The following is a 22,604-nucleotide window of genomic DNA, read 5'->3' on the forward strand; positions in this document are numbered from 1 at the left end:
ACAGGGCAGGCAAAAAGGATGAATTGGAGCTGAGAGGCAACAAATTGATAACTGGCACGGGAGGGAATCTGGGGACTGTGGTGTAACAGAATGCATTAACAAGTTACTTCAAGAAGTAGCACTTACAGCACCAAAAGCATGATCCAAAGAAGAACAAATTGGTAAGTTGGACTTCATCAAAATTAAGAATTTCTACTCTTTGAAAGATAATGAAAAGAAACCAAATATGGGGAGAAAATATTTGCAAATCACATACCTGATAAAGTATTTGTAGTCAGATTTTTTTTTAAATCCCCAACTCAGGATTAAGAAAATAACTCCATTTTTTAAATTGTCAAGTGATTTGAACAGTGCATCACCAAAGAAGATACACAGATGGCTAATTAGCCACAGAAAAAATGCTCAATATCCTTAGTCATTAGGGGTAAGCAGATTAAAACCACAATAAAATGCCACCATGCATCTACTATAATGGCTAAAATAAAAAGGCTGACCATACCAAGTATTGATGAGAATGTGGAGCGACTGTAATTCTCATACACTGCTTTTGAGAATATAAATGATGAGATGGAGAGAAATTTATCTTAGGAAGAGAGAAACACATGATGAGCACAAATTCAAAAAGATTTATGAGGTTGGTGGCAGAATATTGAAAAATCTTCTTTCTGATGGTCCCTATTGTTTGTATGTGTGTATGCGTGTGAAGAGGCCAGGATACATGCTGAAATTGAAAGGCAAGAAGTTTAAGAGTAGCAAACATGTGAAATAATCGTTGTGGAGATTAGGTTAGTGGTGATTAGGGAAATAAAAGGATTGACGGTTTAATTGGAGGCCCTGGGTGATGCTGGTGGCTATGTATTTATAACGGCATCAACATGCAAGGCAATGTGATTTTTCTGTAGCAGCTCTCATCAGCCAGCCACACAAAGCAGACAGATGGATGGTTCATTGAGAGTTGGGGTTTTCTCAGGCTCTTGGGGCAGAAAGACAAGAGGGTCAGGAGGTTGAGGGTTATTGGTAAGAGAATGACTAAAGTGATGAGTGTGGAATCTCGGTTGAATAATTTGAGGAAGTAATGGCAGGAGGGGCTACAGTGCTCTGGAGGTCCTCCTGGGGCTACATAACTATGGTGTGGGTATTCACACCACAAGAGAGCTAGGTGAGGAGGAGGTGCCGTGGGATGGTGGGGGTCTGAATGTAGGAAGTTAGTGGGGGGGTTCCAGGTGTTGACAGACTGAGGGGCAGGGAGGAGGTAGGGGAGGAGGTTCTTGGAGATGACGAGATCAAGGGACTGAGGGTCCAGGGCATTGCTGGCTCACTGAAGATAACGACGTCATACCTATAAACATTTGTGTTCAAGTCTGTGTAGATACATGTTTTCATTTATTTTGGAGATATACCTAGGGATAGAATTGCTAGATAACATGTTAACACTATGTTTACATGTTTAAGGAACTATGGGACCATTTTCCAAAGATGCTACTTCATTTTACATTCCTACCAACACCATACGGGTTTCCAATTTCTCTACATCCTTGTCAATACTTGTTATTGTCTATTGGTTTTAGTCATCCTGTGGGTGACAGTGGTGTCTCACTGTCATTTTGATTTACCTTTTCCTGATGACTAATGATGCTGAGCCCCTTTGAATGTATGTATTGGCCATTTTATTTTCGGAAACATTTTCACAGAGCTATGTCTATTCCGATCCTTTGCCCAGTTTTAATTGTGTTACTTACTGTTTTATTGTTGAGTAAAGCCAGGATTTTGGACCCAAGAAGTCTGGCCTTAAATGAGGGCTTAACTCTCATGCTCTCTTGTTTCTTGCTATGCATCATGGTTACAAAGTGGTACAAATTTTGTTTTATTACTATTTATGTAAGAAGTCAAATAAAAAGGCATTAAAAGCTGGAAAACATAGTTTCTCTCAGAGGTGATAACTGTCTTGTTTTGGGAAAATACCTTAATAGCATCTTTAGGAAGGGGAAGGATGCCTGAAGAGACAGTTTAATAAAGAAATAGCTAAACTGTCTTGTATGAGAAGATACAGGAATTTGGGAGTTCAGGCGAACAGTCAAAAAGGATAGAAGATAAGACTCACCAAAGAGGAGAAGTAAGAAACCACTACATTTTACACTTTAAATATCTTGTCATTTGATTTCTTAATTATACCTCAATAAAGCTTAAAAAGAGAGAGAGAGTTAAGAAAAATGTCATGAACTAGAATTTACAGGTAAAAGTGACGAGTGAAAAAAGTTGTATCAGGGTGGCCAAAGGACTTTAAGTACAGGACTGTTTAAAGTTCTGTATTGTCCAACAGACACATAGATCAATGCAACAGAATAGAGAGCCCAGAAATGGATCCTCAACTCTATGGTCAACTAATCTTCCACAAAGCAGGAAAGAATGTCCAATGGAGAAAAGACAGTCTCTTCAACAAATGGTGTTGGGAAAATTGGACAGCCACATGCAGAAGAATGAAACTGGACCATTTCCTTACACCACACACAAAAATAGACTCAAAATGGTTGAGAGACCTAAATGTGAGACAGGAGTCCATCAAAATCCTAAAGGAGAACACAGGCAGCAACCTCTTCGACCTCAGCCACAGCAACTTCTTCCTAGAAAGATCGCCAAAGGCAAGGGAAGCAAGGGCAAAAATGAACTACTGGGACTTCATCAAGGTAAAAAGCTTTTGCACAGCAAAGGAAACAGTCAACAAAACCAAAAGACAACCGACAGAATGGGAAAAGATATTTGCAAATGACATATCAGATAAAGGGCTAGTATCCAAAAACTAGAAAGAACTTACCAAACTCAACACCCAAAGAACAAATGATCCAATCAAGAAATGGGCAGAAGACATGAACAGATATTTCTCCAAAGAAGACATCCAAATGGCCAACGGACACATGAGAAAGTGCTCAACATCACTCAGCATCAGGGAAATACAAATCAAAACCTCAATGAGATACCACCTCACACCAGTCAGAATGGCTAAAATTAACAAGTCAGAAAACAACAAATGTTGGCGAGGATGCAGAGCAAGGGGAACCCCCCTACACTGTTGGTGGGAATGCAAGCTGGTGCAGCCACTCTGGAAAACAGTATGGAGGTTCCTCAAAAAGTTGAAAATAGAGCTACCATACAACCCAGCAATTGCACTACTGGGTATTTACCCCAAAGATACAAATGTAGTGATCCAAAGGGGCACCTGCACCCCACAATGCCCACAATAGCCAAACTATGGAAAAAGCCCAGATGTCCATCGACAGATGAATCGATAAAGAAGATGTGGTATATATATACATGTGTGTGTGTGTGTGTGTGTGTGTGTGTGTGTATAATGGAATATTACACAGCCATCAAAAATTGAAATCTTGTCATTTGCAACGATGTGGATGGAACTGACGGGTATTTTGCTAAGCAAAGTAAGTCAATCAGAGAAAGACAATTATCATATGATCTCACAGATATTTGGAATGTCAGAAACAAGGCAGAGGATCATAGGAGAAAAGAGGAAAAAATGAAACAAGATGAAACCAGAGAGGGAGACAAACCATAAGAGACTCTTAATCATAGGAAACAAACTGAGGGTTGCTGGAGGGGAGGGGGATGAAAGGATGGGGTAACTGGATGATGGACATTGGGGAGGGTATGTGTTGTAATGAGCACTGGGTAGTATGTAAGACTGATGAATCACAGGGGCCCCTGAGTGGCTCAGTTGTTAAACGTCTGCCTTCGGCTCAGGTCATGATCCCAGGGTCCTGGGATCAAGCCCTGCATCGGGCTCCCTGCTCCTCGGGAAGCCTACTCCTCCCTCCCCCACGCCCCCTGCTTGTGTTCCCTCTCTCGCTGTGTCTCTCTCTGTCAAATAAATAAATAAAATCTTTAAAAAAAAAAGACTGATGAATCGCAGACCTGTACCTCTGAAACTAATAATACATTATATGTTAACTAATTGAATTTAAATTTAAAAAAAGTTCTGTATTGTCATTTATGCTGCCAAATTGTAAACCCCCTCCTTCTTTCCAAACCTTTTTGGAATGTCTACTGCACACACAGTGGAAGCCCCCAGGAATTCACAGAAACCTTAGGGAGATTCTTGGTCTTCCCAATAGATACAGGAAAGGGGTCTAGATCAACTTTATGTAAAATCAAAAGATAGAATGATTAGGTTACATCTTTATCATTAAAATATAATGATCAAGGATTGTTAAAATAAATGTGGCAGAATAACTTTCTGAAACCTTCAACTTGTTTGGCTTTTCACTGCTCTGGAAAAGAAATCTCCCTTTGATTTTTAGGGGTGGGTGTAGGAGAGATTGCATCACAGTATGACTGCATTTCATGGTGCTAAGCACTGCAATCATGTGGGTAGGACATGAGTAATAAGGTTTGAAATGTATGTAGCCAGGGGCATCTGGGTCGCTCAACCTGTTAAGCATCTGACTCTTGATTTAGGCTCACGTCATGATCTCAGGGTCCTGGGATCGAGTCCCACATCAGGTTCTGTGCTTGTTGTGGAGTCTGTTTGAGATTCTTTCTCTCCCTCTCCTCTGACCCTCCCCCCGCTCCCTCTCTCTCTCTCTCTCTCAAATAAATAAATGATAAAATCCTAAAATAAAAAAGAAATGTATGGAGCTAGAAGCTAATCAGTAGAAAATTCTTCCAATCATCAGAAAAGGTAGGGTGCCTGGGTGGCTCAGTCAGTTAAGCATCTGCCTTTGCCTCAGGTCATGATCCCAGTGTCCTGGGATTAAGACCCTCGTCAGGCTCCCTGCTCAGCGCAGAGCCTGCTTCTCCCTCTCCCTCTGCCTGCTGGTCCCCCTGCTTGTGCTCCCTCTCTCTCAAATAAATAGATAAAATCTTAAAAAAAAAAAAAGGTAAAAGTTTAAGTGCAATATTTGGTTCTTTCATCCATGCCTCATCAAAATGGAAATTATTCAACAATGCAGCATATGCAATTTTAAAATGTACCATTTCTTCTTTTTTTTATGTGAATACATGAAAAAATGATTGATCAGAATTCCTGTTTCTAGGGCAGCAATGCTACAGACCACAAGTGTATGTGACTGTGTATGAAATCAATCACACAATTTATGCAACCATCAATAATTAAAAGCACATTTGAAGAGAACCTCAATCTGAGCATGAGAAAACATCTGAAAACTCCAATTTAGAGACATTCTACAAAATAACTGACCAGTACTCTTCAAAGGCATCACTGTACATCACAACTGAATGCAGTGTGGGATCCTGAATTAGGTCCCAGACCAGAGATAGAATATTAATGAGAAAACTGGTGAAACTAGAATAAGGTCTGCCATTTAGTTAATGGCATTCTATCAACATGTTCCTGATTTTGATAATACTAGGGTTATTTAAGATGTTAACATTAGGGGAAGCTAAGTGACAGGTATGCAGGATCTTTCCATACTGTTTTTAAACTTTTCTGTAACATTTAAAAATAAAATGTTTTTAAAACAAATTTGATAACCCATGATCAAGGAAAGGCTGATTTATCTTTTTATTCTCTCTATAGAAAATGATTTTATAAAATCATCATAGGAAGAGGCCATTCAAAGTATGCAGCCAAAAAATAAGAAAAAGGAAATTAAGTGTGTCAGCCAGTTAGTTAATAAAATTATAATGTCATTTTCTGGATTTCGTGGTATTTATGGCAATTGTCAGATTTTTAGAATTTGTAATGTGCTATTCAATTCTTTTCTTGCACTGACTTCTCCTGTTTTCACTCTTGTGCTTGATATTTATTCATAATATTATACTCTTTTTCTTTAAAAGAGTCCTCTAAGTAGAATAGACATCTAGATCCACTTTTTTTTTTTTTTTAAAGATTTATTTATTTATTTGAGAGAGCGAGAATTAGAGAGAGAGAGAGAGTACACGAGAGGGGGTAGGGTTAGAGGGAGAAGCAGGCTCCTCGCTGAGCAGGGAGCCTGATGCGGGACTCGATCCCAGGACTCCAGGATCATGACCTGAGCCGAAGGCAGTCGCTTAACCAACTGAGCCACCCAGGCGCCCCCATCTAGATCCACTTCTGATGATGTTTTATTTCATAAGCCAGACCCATCCTTGAGAGAGAGCACACGAGCGGGGTTGGGGGGCGGGGAATTCTTCGAGCAGACTCCCTGCTGAGCGTGGAGCCCAATGCAGGCTGATCAGTCTCACAACCCTGAAATCATGACCTGAGCCAAAACCAAAAGTCGGCTGCTTAACCGACTGAGCCACCCAGGCGCCCCCAAAATTTTCCCAAGATTGAACTGCAAAAAAACCCTTAGCTTCTTTTCTGCTTTACATCCCGTTTCAGTCCCCAGAGCCCAGTTTGTTCTCTTCTTTCCTTCCTTCCTTCCTTCCTTCCTTTCTTTCTTTTTAAGATTTTATTTATTTGGGCAATCCTCTCAGGTCCTCTCCCTCTTCGGGAGCTTTGTACTATCACTCAATAATAAACTTTACAAAAAAAAAAAAAAGGATTTTATTTCTTTTCTTTTTTTTTAAGATTTTATTTATTTATTTGACAGAGAGAGACACAGCGAGAGAGGGAACACAAGCAGGGGAAGTGGGAGAGGGAGAAGCAGGCTCTCCGTGGAGCAGGGAGCCCGATGCGGGGCTCAATCCCAGGACCGTGGGATCATGACCTGAGCCGAAGGCAGAAGCTTTATGACTGAGCCACCCAGGCGCCCTGATTTTATTTATTTACTTGAGAGAGAGAGCAAGCAAGAGAGAGAGCACAAGCCGGTGGAGAGACAGAAGCAAACTCCCCGCTGAGCAGGGAGCCCAATCCGGGGCTTGAGCCCAACCTCGGGATCATGACCTGAGCCAAATGCAGACGCTTAACCCACTGAGCCACCCAGGCGCCCCAGTTTGTCCTTTTTCTAAGTATCATTTGTAGGAGTGACTCACAATTCACTTCTGTTAGAACCAAAATCTTTACGGTACTCACAAAGCTGCAAAGAATTGAATTAGAATATTCTAGGATTTAATAACCAGAGAGAGATTACTGTAAATTTAGCTGCTTGGAGACCTTAGCTCTAGGTTCTGGGAAAACACAAAGACGTTGGTCCTGTTTCTGTCTCTGAATGGGGGAAACAAGAATTTACCTAACTCAGCTTCAAGTTAAACTATTACTGCTGCCTTAAGGGAGAGGTTAATACAGTGGGCGGGGGGCGCCTGGGTGGCTCAGTCAGTTAAGCGGCCGCCTTCGGCTCAGGTCATGATCCCAGGGTCCTGGGATCGAGCCCCACATCAGGCTCCCTGCTCGGCGGGAGGCCTGCTTCTCCCTCTCCCACTCCCCCCCCGCTTGTGTTCCCTCTCTTGCTGTGTCTCTCTCTCTGTCAAATAAATAAATAAAATATTAAAAAAAAAATACAGTGGGTGGGAGCCAGAGAAGGGAATGATGGATAGGGTGGGTGAAACCCATAAAGAAGAAATGATACTTAAGTTGGACTTTAAAGAGGATCAAAGATTCCTTCAGCTGAAGAAAATTTCCATGATGTTAGAAAGTTAAAAAAAAAAAAAGCAAAAGAGTAAATATGGTGATGTATTCCAACTTTGCATTCTGAAATGTTGTTTCTTGATTTTCCATGACAAATGGTGTGTGCGTGTTTCCAACATTTTAATGTGAAAACATGTTGAACATTCATAAAAGTTTAAATAATTTTATAGCAATCATCCATCTATCACCTAGATTCTACATTATGCTACATTTACCACATATATAAAACAAGCAGAATAAATGTTCTCTCCATCTGCCAGTCCGTCTTCTTTCATTAATGCACTTCCATGTAAATTGCAGACATTGGGACACTTTCCCTTTAAAAACTTCAGATGCATATCATCAACTAGAGTTCAGTATTTGTCTATGGTTTTTTCTTTTCATGTAAAATGTACATACAGTGAAATGCACAAATCTCAAGTGTACATTCCCTGAGTTTTGACAAATGCATTGATTCATGTAACCCAAACTCCTATTAAGATATAGATCGTTCATTCCCATCATGCTTGGAAAGTTCCTTCAGGAGAGGTGTTTTTGAAATTTATGTGTGTACAGATCCCAGCCACAGTAGACAAATGGAGTGATCAGAGATAGACAGAATTAAGCTGGGAAAAGAAAAAGTTTTTTTTTTTGAAGATTTAATTTATTTATTTGAGAGAGAGAAAACGTGATCACAGAGGGAGAGGGAGAAGCAGACTTGCCGCCGAGCAGGGAGCCCGATGCAGGGCTTGATCCCAGGACCCCGGGATCGGTACCTGAGCCGAAGGCAGACGCTTAACTGACTGAGCCACCCGGGCGCCCAGAAAAAGTTTTGAAGGGCAGAAGAATTAGGAGATGGGTAGCACCCCTAGGCCCTGAGGAGTTGCTATTGACTGATCAGATTAGCAGGTTAGCTTGGTTAGACTCCAGCTGAGCCAAAGGTATGGGACACTAAGCAAAACATTACTGTGCTCGAATCCTATTCAATATACACATACTGAAGTTGTATCATTCTGTTATCCTGAAGGCCCATCCTGGAAGGCGGTGTTCTCAAAGGTGATTTTGCCCCCCGGGGGATAGTTGGCAACATCTGGAGACATTTCAGTTGTCACATGTCACTGGGTTCAGGCCACAGATGCTGCCAAACATCCTCCAATATACAGGACAACCTTAAGAGAAAGAATTATCTGGCCCAGAATGTCCATACTGCCTGCTGTAGGGAAGGGCATGTTAGCAGCAAACTCTTTTTCTTTTCTTTTCTCTTGTTTTTTCTTTCCTTTCCTTTCCTTTTCCCTTTTCTTTTTTCTTTTTTCTCTTTTCTTTTTCCTTTATCTTCTTTTCTTTTTTCTTTCTTTCCTTTCTTTCTTTTTTCTTTTGAAAGATAGTGTGTTTATTTCAGCTTTTAAAATCAAGAGAAGGGAACAATCATTATTACTGAGTAAAATAAATACAAAAATGTGCTTCCTTTTTGGTGACGTTTGGGGTAGAGACATGGGAAAAGGCAGCAAGCTCCTCATGGCTGGAAATGGAAATATCTATGTGGTGTTGCATGAGCCCTTTCAGGAAAGTGGGGGATGGTTTGCAGTAGGAAGATTGGATTTGGAATCTTTTACTTGTCTAGCTTCTAGAATCTGTGACTTTAAGACTAGGGGAGGGGAGGGAAGGAAAGAAAGGTTTACAGTTCTTTCTCTTGCTCTAATTCATAAGAGGCTCCTTTCCAGAGCAATCAGGACAGGGATAACCAGGTGGCCAGTGCAGTATGATTCCGCTTAAATTCGGACCAAAGGTCAAATTATGGAGCAGCTTCCTAGCTTCATAGCATGCCCTAGAAGGTAATGGCATTACCTTCTGACCTGTGATTTACCAGTGGCAGGAAGAGGGTCTTTCTCAGTGGTGTTGCAACTGATGAGTACTTTTTCATCCCTGAATTTCAGATCTGTTCCCATACTAGTTCTCCTGGTGTTTTCATCCTCTTCTCTCTCTGGTTTATATCTATGTTTGTTTCACATTGAATGTCCCTAAAAACAGGCACTGCTCCATTGTCCTTCAGTGTGGATTACAATGATGAAGTAAGTCCTGGTAATGTGGCAACACATGTTTAAGAATGTCTCCATACTGGTTTGAGAAATAGCTTTGTTTTATGATGTTGCAATGATTAATGAAATTAAACCAGTAAGTTTGTTTCAAAGTGATCTGGATCTCTTTGTTCAAAACTTTAATTTAATTTTTAAGAAGCCATGGGTTATAGGTTCACAAGGTACAAAAGGATACACAAGGTACATTCAGTGAAAACCTTCCTCCTCCTGTCCCCCTGTCCTTTTAGAAGCGACCATCATTAGCCATTTCTTGTCATCTCTTCTGAGATAGTCTATTCAGATACAAACAAATATTGTCCATGTATTCCCTCCATTTTTTAAGCAAATGGTAGCATATTATATACACTGTTCTTCTCCCAGCTTTTTCACCTAACATGTCTCAAAGATTGTTCTATTATCAGTTGTGTTTTTTAAAAAGTAATTATTCCTTTTTTACAGCTGCATAGTATCTGTTGTGTATGTGGCTGTCTGCATTATTGTGGTTAGTTTGGTTTCTTAGCTTTTGCTGTTACACATTTTGCTGCAATGACAGTCTTACAAATAAGTGGACGTGGAATATCTGGGTCAACAGGTGTATGCTTTGCTTTATTAGATGTTATCACACTTCTCTCGGGAGAATGTAACAGTCAACTCTCCCACTAGCAGTCCATCACTATTTCTTCACGCTTTTGCCAATGGACTATGTGATAATCTTTTTGGTCTTTGCCAGTCTGTTAAGTGAAAAGGAGCTCCTCATGTAATTTTAATTTGTATCTCTCTTGTTATGAGTGAGGTTGGACAGCCACCTGTATTTCCTTTTCTTTAAACTGTTATTTCAAGGGCACCTGGGTGACTCAGTCGTTAAGCATCTGTCTTCGGCTCAGGTCGTGATCCCCAGGGTCCTGGGATCAAGCCCCGCATCGGGCTCCCTGCAGGAGCTTCTCCCTCTCCCACTCCCCCTGCTTGTGTTCCCTCTCTTGCTGTGTCTCTCTCTGTCAAAAAAATAAATAAAATCTTTTTTAAAAACTGTTATTTCAATTGGGTTGTTTATTCTTTTTCTTAGTAATGTGTATGAGTTCTTTAAATACTAAATAAATTAGACTCTTGTCTGCAGTACGTGTTGTGATATCCTACCCCTCCCACCAGTTTCTCTTTCATGTTGCCTTGTGTATGGTAGTTTTTGTCATGAAGATTTTTTTCTTTCTTTCTTTCTTTTCTAAGATTTTATTTATTTATTTGACAGAGAGACACAGCGAGAGAGGGAACACAAGCAGGGGGAGTGGGAGAGGGAGAAGCAGGCTTCCCGCCGAGCAGGGAGCCCGATGCTGGGCTCGATCCCAGGACCCTGGGACCATGACCTTAGCTGAAGGCAGACGCTTAACGACTGAGCCACCCGGGTGCCCCGAAGATTTATTTCTTTTTTTGATTTCTGGGTTTCCTATCTTATTAGAAGGGTCTTACCACTCCCTTATTTTCAAATTTGTCCAGTGGCTGTTGTTAATACTTTAATGGTTCCATTTTTTATATTTTTATCTTTGATCTATTTGAAATGTTGATGTAAAGAGTAAGGTAAGGGTCAAGTTTACTTTTTCCTGCTGGTTACCTAAGTAGCTTAATACTTTATTGAATAATCCATCTCCCGCCTCCCCTAACCCACACACTCATTTGAAATGGTGCTTTTATCATCTCTAATTTTCAACATGTATTTGGGTCCGTTTTTTGGCTTTCCATTTTGTTCTGTTGACTTGTCTGACTATTCACCTGCTTGTATCACACTATTTTAAATTATTACAGCTTTGTAACATAGTTTAGCATTTGGTAGGACTAATCAATTGCTTGAGGGTGGCCTTTGGATTATAATATTTAATGTGTGTTTTTAGCAAACTATGTATTTCCATAATTCTAGATAAATTGAATATCATCTCCACAAACTAGGAGACGTTGGATTTGATTCAGTAGCACTGCAGAGCCGGAAGACCTCAGTACAAAATTATCCAGATGTGAGGTTATGAGATGCACTTTCCTTTGGGTGCTATGGCATTGCGTCTGTTTCTCGGCTGACCCTGGCCCTGATTTCACGGCAAGGAAGGACTCTAAGCATAAAACACCAACAGATCTTGTTTTCACACAAAATCTGTGAGGTGTTGCAGACCCAGGGTCACCAAGTATGGGGGAAGAGGACTCTGTCCAGTCAGCTGGACCATGCTGGCTCACTGGACATCAACTGCTAGGAGAGGGGCATGGGGGAGCACCAGTGGCAAGATCTCAGGGGCTCCTGGGACTCTGAGGGCTCTGCTGCTGGCATGGCTGCATTGAACTGGAGTCAGAGCAGGACAAGTGGGAAGAGAGGAGACAGGCACCATGGGAGTCAAGAGAGATTCCTCCTGGGAATGATCTGATTATGCCTTGTTCTGTTCATCAGGCCCATGAGATTCCCAAGGGGCAGGAACTCTGTCTTCAGGATACTCAGCACAATGCCTGACACCAACAGGTGCTTAGAAAGTATATGTTGAATGGATGAATGAGGGAGGGAACACCTGCCTGCCACGGGGGCCTTCTTCATCACATGCATCTTCTTGGAGCCTCCTCGAGCTTCACAGGAAGGAGCAGAACTAGGGCACGACTCTTGGGGTCCTGTTCTGATTCTTGCCTGTCATCCCGTCCAGGAGAGGGATGTTGAGTGAGCAAGGGCTGTGAACCCTCCTCCCACCCTCTCACACATTTTTGGAGGGCTCTAATAGCTTTTTGTCTTGTGTTTTCGCTCATCTTTAATAGCATCCAACTGAGGGGCAGCTGGGTGGCTCAGTCGATTGCGTGCCCGACTCTTGATCTTAGTTCAGGTCTTGATCTCAGGGACATGAGTTCAAGCCCTGCACTGGGAGCCTACTTTAAAAAAAATAATAGCATCCAACTGAAATGTTACTCCCGTTCACTACCTCTTCCTTTTCTGCCCCAAACCCTTGAGTAAAGCAAGTGGCAGAGCAAAGGAGACAGGAATCAATACAATTAATCAAAACAGCCAACTCTTTCACTGTATTTCCTATATGCCAGTTTCTGTCTCAAATTTTCTACCTATTTAATTAGTTTAATACTTAAAAAACAGGTAGGTATATATTTTTACCATACCCATTGCACAGTGAGGAAACTGAGTAACTTACACAGGGCCATGGAGCTTGTAAGTAGATTGGCTGGGATCTGAACCAGGAACTCCACTCTAGAACCCATGCACTGAAACTCTTTCCTTGGCATGTACACATGTGTGTTAACATCACTGAAGGATAACATAAAACACAGAAAAGTGCACAAATCAAGTGTACGACGCAATGAATTTTCACACCTCTGTAACCAGTACCCACCGCAAAGAACAGAACATTTACCCCACAGGAGTTCCCAACATGCACCCTCCCAGTCTCTACACCTTTCCCACCAAGGGAAACCACCCTCCTGACTTCTCTTACCATTCCCCTGGGGGGTTCTGCCTTCTCTTTCTTTCTATTTTAATCACACTTGTATTCCAAGTGTCATTGGGTCTGTTGCTAAAGTTAAAAATATTCTGTCTTGCAGGAGTAGGGGTGGGGGATGTTGGGAGAACACATTCCACAGATAAGAGAAATAATTGAGGGTGGAGAGTTAGCAGGTAGTTGCTCTATTTTTCCCTCATTCCCTTATCCAGTAAGTGTGACGTTCTGCCCCTTCTACTGGCCTCTTCCCCGAGGACTACAACTCCCAGCAGGCTGTGCTCTGACAGCTCTCGGATTTAAATAGGATTCTGGGCCAAGCTTAGATAGAGTCAGGCTGCTGCCGAGCACCCTGGAGTGAGAGGAGCTGGAGGAGGGAGAGGCAGCGCCAAGCAGCCAGGAGTTGGAGTCAGACCAGGAGCTTGAACCAGACTTGGAGTCCAAGTTGCTTTTGCTAAAGCAGCAGCAACTAAAGAAGTTGAAAAGATGCTGGTTATTTTGGGACTGCTCACCTCCCTCCTTTCTTTCCTGTACTTCAGAGCTCCATCCATCAGGTTTGTCTTATTTCAGTAACTCATGGAATATTTTTGCAAAGCCCTGGATTGGGAGACACAGAGCTTGTAAATCGATGAGTTCTCAGCTGCTGAAAGAAGAGAAAGGGATGGAGGCTGAGGGAGGGAAGGTCAGGCAGAAAAAGCAGGAAGGAGGTCGTCAGGAATACCCTGGTGGGAAAATGGGAAGGAAGCACCTAGGGCTGGGAGAGAAGGGGCTCTTTTGAATGCTGATGCTGTGGACAGCTGACCCTATGAAGTCGCTTGACAGACAACCGAGGTGGGAGTGCTTGCTCTTTCACTCTATTCCCTTGGGTTTCTCTGAAGGTCCCTAGGTCCTTTCTTCACTGCCCCTGATCAAGGTAGCCCTGCTGGGTTATTATGGGAGGTCATTGCTGAGGGACTCATTGCTAAGTACCAGGCATTTTGCAAAGGAAACAAACTCTCTTACCTTTGAGACTACCCTCAACTAATGATTCAGGATGGGTCTTCTGCTGTGGGATGTCTGAAGGTGTCACAGAAATGTGTGTTCTGAGTGAAAAATTTGAAAATTGCTGACAATAAAGAAGATTAAATGGACATATCAGGAACAGAGTGTTGCTCTAGGTCCTGGCATAGAAACCTGGGTTTAAGTTCCAAGTTTGCCACTACTAGCAAGTGACTTGAACTTCTTTGACCCTCAGTCTTCTCCACTATAAAATGGGGCTAATGATGGAGTGGCAAGAGGATTGAAATAAGTTATCTACAGAAAGTGCCTAGCCTAGTGCTGGGCAGTCAGATGATGCTCAGGAAATGTTAGTTCTGCCCTGTTCCCATCCTCTTTTTTGGAACTCGTCAAATCAACTTTATGTGAGAGGATGCTCTCTGCACAGACATCTGAACAAGGTAAGTTTCTTTCTGGGTGCTGTGGCTAGAATGGAATCTCTAGTAGGACAGCAGAAAACCTCTGAAGATGTCGGCTCTCTAAAACTGGAGAGGAAGCCCAAGACCGTATTTGTAGCGCTGTTAATCAGTTACTCACTGTTGACGCTTATTGAAGACCTAGAGCTCAGGACCACTGATTCCACTAATGCTCATCATCCACATGTTTTAAATGCAGGTTAGAGGAGGAAGCTGACCTCTGGGAACCTCTAGATGAGGGCTAGGCATCTGTGTTATCTAACAAGGGAGGTCTCCATTGGCCCTGGCTCAAGAGCACTTATTCAGCTCGTCCAAATGATCATTTGTAGTTTCTGGACACATGACCTTCCAACCTGAGCTGATGAGCAGGATGCCCAGTGGGAAAACAGTGTCCCCTGAAGATTAGCTTCTTTGGGTCTCCTGATGACAACTTAAAGAAATTTCTCTTTGAGGCTGGATGGATTTTCTGTTGCTCTCAGTCTGGAATTGGGAAGGATGGTGCATGAATGCTTTTGTTTCCCTTGCCTGTAGGAAGTTCTTTGCTGGTGGGGTTTGTAGATCAAACGTGCAGCTTCCCGGGAAGGTAGTGGTGATCACCGGCGCCAACACGGGCATCGGCAAGGAGACAGCCAGAGAGCTGGCTCGCAGAGGCAAGTCATTCCCCTTCCATGTTCATAGGACAGTGCGTCCTGCCTTTCTCATTGGGACTTCTTTTTTTTTTTTTTTTTAAAGATTTTATTTATTTATTTGACAGAGAGAGAGACAGCGAGAGCAGGACCACAAGCAGGGGGAGTGGGAGAGGGAGAAGCAGGCCTCCTGCCGAGCAGGGAGCCTGATGCGGGGCTCGATCCCAGGACCCTGGGATCATGACCTGAGCCGAAGGCAGACGCTTAACGACTGAGCCACCCAGGCGCCCTCTCATTGGGACTTCTGTCCACATTTCCATCTCTTTCCTCCTGGGCTTGGAGGTTCTGGTCAGGAATTCAAGGAACCTGGAATTCAAGTCCAGCTCTGACACCAACTTACTCGGTACCCTTAAACAAACTTCCCCCCCTTCTCTTTCCCTAGTGTATAAAGGGAAATAATGACGTCCATGTATAATATTGGTCAAATCAGTTATGCTAAAAGGAGGTACCAAGCCATTAAATACCAGCGTGTAAAAACCAGGATTCCCAGGCTTGGGTTAAGCTGACAGCAAAGGGACTGAGCAGTTCTACTTTTGAGAATGCTGAGGCGGTGAACTAGCCCCTCACCGTATATGAATGGCTGGGCTGGGAGAATGCTCTGTCCCCTAGTCACAAGCTTACATCCTCTTTTTCAGCCTAGGGTCTGAACATATTATTCTCTCTTTGTTTTGGCCCCAGGAGCCCGAGTATACATTGCCTGCCGAGATGTACTGAAGGGGGAGTCTGCAGCCAGTGAAATCCGAGCTGATACAAAGAATTCCCAGGTGCTGGTGCGGAAACTGGACCTATCTGATACCAAATCCATCCGAGGCTTTGCTGAGGGCTTTCTGGCAGGTAAGGCCCCTGTGAGTAGACAGAAAAGCAGGAAGCTGGGTGTGGGAGTGGCTGCTCCACCCTGCGCCACCTGGGACCCTTACATCAGAGCCACCATGAATCCCCCTGGACAGGTTCTGCCACTTGAACCATCAGGGCAAGGAACTGGCAGTGGACAAGCTGGGCAGGATCCTTATCATCCTTTTCCTCAACAATGGGAAAGTCGGGCTCTCTGTCTGGGCTTGCAGCTTGGCATCAAGGTGTGGCCCTGATGTCACTCTCTTCTCTAATCCTGAGAATCAACCTTCTGTGGCCACAGGCACTAGCTGTTGCCAGAATTCTTCTGTATTTTGGAAAATGACTAGCTTCTACCAAGGCCTATGAAATTAATGAAGGACAGGGACCATGTCTGTCTTGTTTTATGACTATATGTCCAGTGCATAGCCTAGTGGGCCTGGCCCAGAGTCAGTACTCAGTATACATTTGCTGAATGAATGAATGAATGATGAATGAGTGGTGTCCAGGAAGATATCAGTAGCTAAATTTAGAAACCCAATGACAGTGTTTATTAAATATCACTGAGATAGATCCGAGGGCAAGGAGAAAATACTCAGGATTGCAACAGGCAGCTAGTAGGCTCTGTGCTAACTACAGGGTCTCCTTGGTTTTGCTCTACAGAGGAAAAGCAGCTCCATATTCTGATCAACAATGCAGGGGTGATGATGTGTCCATATTCTAAGACAGCTGATGGCTTTGAAACCCACTTGGGAGTCAATCACCTAGGTAAGTTTTTTTTTTTTTTTTAAGATTCATTTATTTATTTTAGAGAGAGAAGTAGAAAGAATAAGTTGGGGGGGAGGGTCAGAGAGAGAGAGAGAGAGAATCTCCAGCAGACTCCCAACTGAGCACAGAGCCTGACACAGGGCTTGATCTCAGGACCCCAAGATCATGACCTGAGCCCAAATCATGAATTGGCTGCTTAACTGAATGAGCCACCCAGGTGCCCAGGTAAGTATTTTCAAGTGACTGAAAAACAAGACAAACCCCATCTTGTAGAGATGACCCTATACGAGTACTGAGAATCTCTAGTGGTCTTCACAGACCCCAGGATTCAAATAGACTGGACATATTGGTTTTTTGCTATTTTTCCACTGACCAGTCCAGAAAGGTGAGATCCTCCTACCTGTACCATTGACAAACCCCAAAACTTGAGAGATACCAAGAAGAATGTCATTCTCAGATGGGGCTGTGGTAGTGCAAGGCTTGCCAAGCAGGGTCAGGCATGGTGGGTGCAGGAGTCTGTGTTTGGCTGGAGAGGGTCACATCTATAACTGAGGGCCAAGCAAGTCAAGGGTTGGACCATGGAAGAGGCAGACCTTGAAGACCTAAGGTATGAATGAGGCTGGGGTTCAGAATTCAAGGTGATGGCTCTAGTGAGGAGATCATGGAACATGTTCTCTGGTCTTAGGCAAATTATTTTCCCTGACTATTCCATCCTTCCTTCCGTACATGAATGTACCTGGACCCTCAGTTGTGTGATCATGGCCAAAGGGTGGCCAGAAGCCAGCAGGCGGCATTTCTTCTGACTGGGACAGGGCAGAGGGACAAATAAATACAGATTAGGTCTGTATTGCCTTATCTGTAGTTTAGCTCTGGGCCTAGCTAGTGTAGGAATACACTAGCTCACACTGAATGATCATTTGCATTGAGTTATCACAGCACCAAAATTTGTTCATACCCAGAAGATAGTGAGCTATTACTGAAGTCCTGTCATCAGCTTCCACCCCCTGAGCCTGGGCTACCACGCCACTCTTCAGTCTCCCTTGCTGGCTTTCCTTGCAGGTCACTTTCTTCTCACCCACTTGCTCCTGGAGCGGCTGAAGGAGTCCACCCCTTCACGGGTGGTAAACCTGTCATCAGTGCTTCACCATGCTGGCAAGATTCGCTTCCATGACCTCCAGGGTGAGAAGCGCTACAGCCGAGGTTTGGCTTATTGCCACAGCAAGCTGGCCAATGTGCTTTTTACACGTGAGCTGGCCAAGAGGCTCCAAGGTAAGACTGGAGAAAGGGCCATGGCTAAGATAGCAAAAGCAAGGTCTTCTGTTTAGATTAGAGATTCACAGAAACTTCTGAAGTCAAGATGTCAAACATGCACCTTTCAGTGGTAGCTTTATACACTAAGGAGAATGAGGTTATAAACAGACTAAAAATAATTCTTGTCCTTGCGAAGCTTAAACTGGAACAAGGGTTAGGAATCTATAAAATCTGGAGACCATTTGCCACCGGGAATCAGTCAGAGTCTGGGAACAATGGTATTTACTATCAGAATGCAGAAGGTAGTTGAGTAGGGTAATTGTTAGAAGAAATAATAATAATAATAATTGAGAGTTTTGTATGTGCCATATTATTATACACGTCTAAACTCATTTAATACAACATTCCTATGAGGTAGGTTTCCCCCACTCTACAAATGAAGAGATAGCTATATCTCATCACAGATATATTAAGAAACTTGACCAAGCAAATTTCCTAGCTGAGCCAGGATTCAAATGCAGATAGTCTAGCTCTGGAGTCTATGCTCTTTACTCTTCATCAGAGTTCAGACCTTAGTCCTGCAGCCTGTTAGGTACGACTGGGCAATTTACATAGCCTGTCTGTGATGAAAGCTCAGTTTCCGCAACTATAAATGGACACCTTCCAAGCCTCTTTGAGAACTAAATAAGATAATGGCCGTGAAGCCCGTAGCACAGCCCCTGGTCATAATAAGTACTAAAGATAGTACAGGCACCAGGGGGTGTCTTGGGGTCCTGTTAACATCCATTATCTCCATCAACACCCCTCAATCTATACCCCATAAAATGCACTTGCCCAGCAATTGCAGCTCAAAACAAGGTCCTAGCCTCCTGCCTTCTAACTAGTTGCTTCCCCTAAGCCCCTTCTATAGAAATTTTAAGGATACCACTGTTAATAATTGATACTCCTCCTCCTCCTACTACTACTACCTGTGTTTTTTTCTACTATTAATACTTAAGCCACAGAGTAAAGGTGACATTGAAATAAAAGGACCTTCAAGCAAGCACTCCTTGTGGGTCACAGAAGGCTGAGAAGGCAATAGATCTTTCTGGGAGAGATCAATTAATTCCTATCAGATTCTACCTGGCTAGGAGAGGCACCTTCTGAACCTGGCGTTTCGTTCTCTGAGTCCCTTCCCACTTGTGCATTTTGCTGCAGGAGATGAGCTGTTTCTTTGGGCTCAGATGTGCCCCCGAACTAACTATGCTTCCTTTGCCCTAGGCACGGGGGTCACCACCTACGCTGTGCACCCAGGCGTCGTCAGCTCTGAGCTAGTCCGACACTCCTTCCTGCTGTGCCTGCTCTGGAGGATCTTCTCCCCCTTCGTCAAGTCGGCACGGGAGGGGGCGCAGACCAGCCTGCACTGCGCCCTGGCTGAGGGCCTGGAGCCGCTGAGTGGCAAGTACTTCAGGTACGTGGAGGTGGTCCTGGTTTTCTCCATCACCTGGGTATGTGGTGAGGCACAGAGCTCCCTGGGCGCTGCACCCGACCCTAGTGGCCAAGTTTGTGCCTGATCATGGAATCCAGGTTTGGGTTGGGCCTGCAAACCAAGTGCTGTTACTTTTCCAAGGGAGCTCGCATCAGAAAGTTTTGTTTTATACCTGTGTACCACATTTCCAGGTAAGCTTTGTAGATTTCTGAGAGCTTCTAGAAAGGACTGTCCCTATTGGTAATGCCTTGGAAAGAACATTAACAGGCCCTCTGGATCCTTTTCTCTCCTTGAAGCTTTTGACCGCCTTCTTTCATGAATTCTTTAATACCACTTAGCACAAAGCACTGGGGCAAGGTCACCTCTCTCCTTGGGTGAACTCTCTCCCAGTAATGCCAAGACTGGCATCATCAGTTGGAATGCAGAAATAGACATTTCACTGTTGAATCTCGCCACAGACTCAACGGGCAATCAGAGGTTGGGAATAAAAGGAAGCCCAAGATTAAATCTCCTTCCCATTCCATGACTTGATCCATCCCAATCTGCTATTCTGTCCCATTTGTTCAAGGCTGTTCATTGGCACACCATTTATTTATTTATTTAAGATTTTTATTTATTTTGGGGCACTGGGTGGCTCAGTCAGTTAAGCGTCTGCCTTCGTCGGCTCAGGTCATGATCCCAGGGTCTTGGGATCGAGCCCCGCATTGGGCTCTGTGCTCAGCGGGAAGCCTGCTTCTCCCTCTCCCACTCCCTCTGCTTGTGTTCCCTCTCTCGGCGTGTCTCTCTCTCTGTCAAATAAATAAATAAAATCTTTAAAAAAATAAATAAAATATACTTTTAAAAATTTTACTAGAAAATTTAAAATTACACATGTGGGTCACATCATATTTCTCTAAGACAATGCTACCCTGATATCTAGGTGTTTAACATCACAGCTCTAAGTATGTGATAAAATATACAGTCGCTAAAACATTTCCAAATAATATTCAATTAATAAGAAAATGTCGGTGATATAATATTGTGAGAAAAAACTGCAATACAGAACTATGTAAGTATTCATTGTAAATACATAGAAGACAGTCTGGAAGGATACACAATAAACTGTAAGTAGTAGTTACTTCCAGGGAGTTTGAGAGTCAGGGGAGTGTGAAGGAGGATTTTAACCTTTTATTCCAGGTATTTCCTTATTAAAAAAAATTTTTTAAAGGTCACATATTTCTTATAACTTGATAATTGAAATATACATTTTTAAAAAAGATTTTATTTATTTATTGTCAGAGAGAGAGCACAAGTGGCAGGCAGAGGGAGAAGCAGGCTCCACTGAGCAAGGAGCCCGATGTGGGACTCAATCCCAGGACCCTGGCATCATGACCTGAACTGAAGGCAGATGCTTAACCAACTGAGCCACTCAGGTGTCCCTAAAATATACATTTTTAACAAGAGAAACATATCCTCCCTCAATACTAGATACAATATGATCCTAGTTTTGTGTAGACGGAAGAGAGAAAGTCTATATTCATGCACAAAGCAAACAAGAGTATAAGAAAAAGTAAATAGGCTTTTCTTCCTTATCAGCACTGTATTTTCCAAGTGTTGTACAGAACTTTTATAATTAAAAAAAAAACTATTTAAAGAAAAACATCATGAGCGCTATGTTCTGCCCCCACCTCCTCCTCCATCTAGCCCCCTCCCCATCCCCTGCTCCCCCAAAACAAAAGAGAACAGGGTGCTTAGGCTGGGGTTCATCGGGCACAGGTGGATCTACGGATAGAATTCAAGGGGTCTGTGAAGTTGGATGGGAAGATAATTGGGTCTTCAATTTCACTAACCTCCCCCTGAAATTTGACATTTCCTTTGATGACAAACGTAGACCGTAAACTGCAGGAGTCACAGTGCTACCTGTGCCTTTGTCACCAATAAAACGAAATATTTTCGCGTCACATGGCATTTGGTGCAGATGTCTCACGGTGTCACTTCTGCTCACCCCTACTTCAAAGGCTGGTGGCTATCAGACGCAACACAAGCTCTTGTTATAGAATACATTAACAAAGAAGCCTCCTTATTACTCTATCACGCACCTGTTTTTAAAATACTTTAAAACTACATTTCAGTTCACTTAGTTCCTTTTCATCTGATGTATCTTACACATTTAGAAATATATCCTAAGAAAGAGGCCATAAACTTTTCCAGACTGTCGTTTTCCACTCCTGGATGTTCATTCTCTTTCACTGCCCTCCAGTGACTGCAAGAAGGCCTGGGTGTCTCCAAAGGCTCGAGATAACGAAACGGCGGAGCGCTTGTGGAATGTCAGCTGTGAACTTCTAGGAATCCAGTGGGAGTAGAGCTGGTGGAGGAGCCACAGCTTTATCAGGCCTAGTGCATGCCTTAATGAAAGGGGACCAAGGAGAAGGCCACCTCGGAAGGACCATCCTCCTGGTTGGCTGCTCTTGAGAATCCTGCCCTGCTCCGATTCTCCCGACTCTTCTGGAAACCTTTGCGCACCCAACGCTCTTGTGAGGCTGGCTCATGGTGAACAAGATGTTCACACACCTACGGAGCCTTCTTCTCCAAGACTTGCAGAGTCAGCTGCCCTCTCTGGGCAGGAAGATTGGCCAGATGCCAGGCTGGGCACAGGGATGGCAGAAGAGTGTGGGAAATTAAGTCAGTTTCCTCACCAATACCAGAAACACCAGCCAGCATGCTCAGTTGATGTGACAGGAGCGTCAGAGTGACATATTGTATTTCCCGGGGCTATAGACCCAAACTCTGGGCTCCTTTTAATTTGAGATACTAGTCACAACTCTAGAGGTTACACCAACTCAGGAAAATCTTGGCTTATTCTTGGCCGACTTTGGTTTCTTTCTCTGAGCATCCTGGAGCCACTGCATGAAGCTGGACCTTCCCATGTTCTCTTTCCGGTTCTTTTTAAGAGTTGAAAAAAATTTTTTTCTAGATTTATTGAGATATAATTGACATAATATTGAGTAAGTTTGGGCCTTCTCATTTTCAATCACGTAGATGGTTTCTTTCTACAAAGTTCTCTTTACCTAAAATTTTAGAGAAAATAAAAACTGTGCATTCATCTTGTTGCCTTATTTATTTTGTCAGGGTAGCCAGGGAGAAA

At 43.2% G+C, this 22,604-nt stretch overlaps 1 protein-coding gene across 1 annotated transcript; it reads left to right on the forward strand.

Annotated features, from left to right (window-relative positions):
• Positions 1-13,378: 13,378 nt before the first annotated feature.
• Positions 13,379-21,822, forward strand: RDH12 (retinol dehydrogenase 12). The gene is made up of 7 exons (XM_032404617.1): positions 13,379-13,582; positions 15,011-15,129; positions 15,844-15,999; positions 16,657-16,761; positions 17,821-18,030; positions 19,273-19,462; positions 21,720-21,822. Exons 1-7 carry the CDS (start codon positions 13,515-13,517, stop codon positions 21,820-21,822), a joined length of 951 nt encoding a protein of 316 aa, XP_032260508.1. The 5' UTR covers positions 13,379-13,514.
• Positions 21,823-22,604: the final 782 nt, after the last annotated feature.

Source organism: Phoca vitulina, unplaced genomic scaffold (genome assembly GCF_004348235.1).
Source record: "Phoca vitulina isolate PV1807 unplaced genomic scaffold, GSC_HSeal_1.0 scaffold7, whole genome shotgun sequence".
Classification (NCBI taxonomy): domain Eukaryota; kingdom Metazoa; phylum Chordata; class Mammalia; order Carnivora; family Phocidae; genus Phoca; species Phoca vitulina.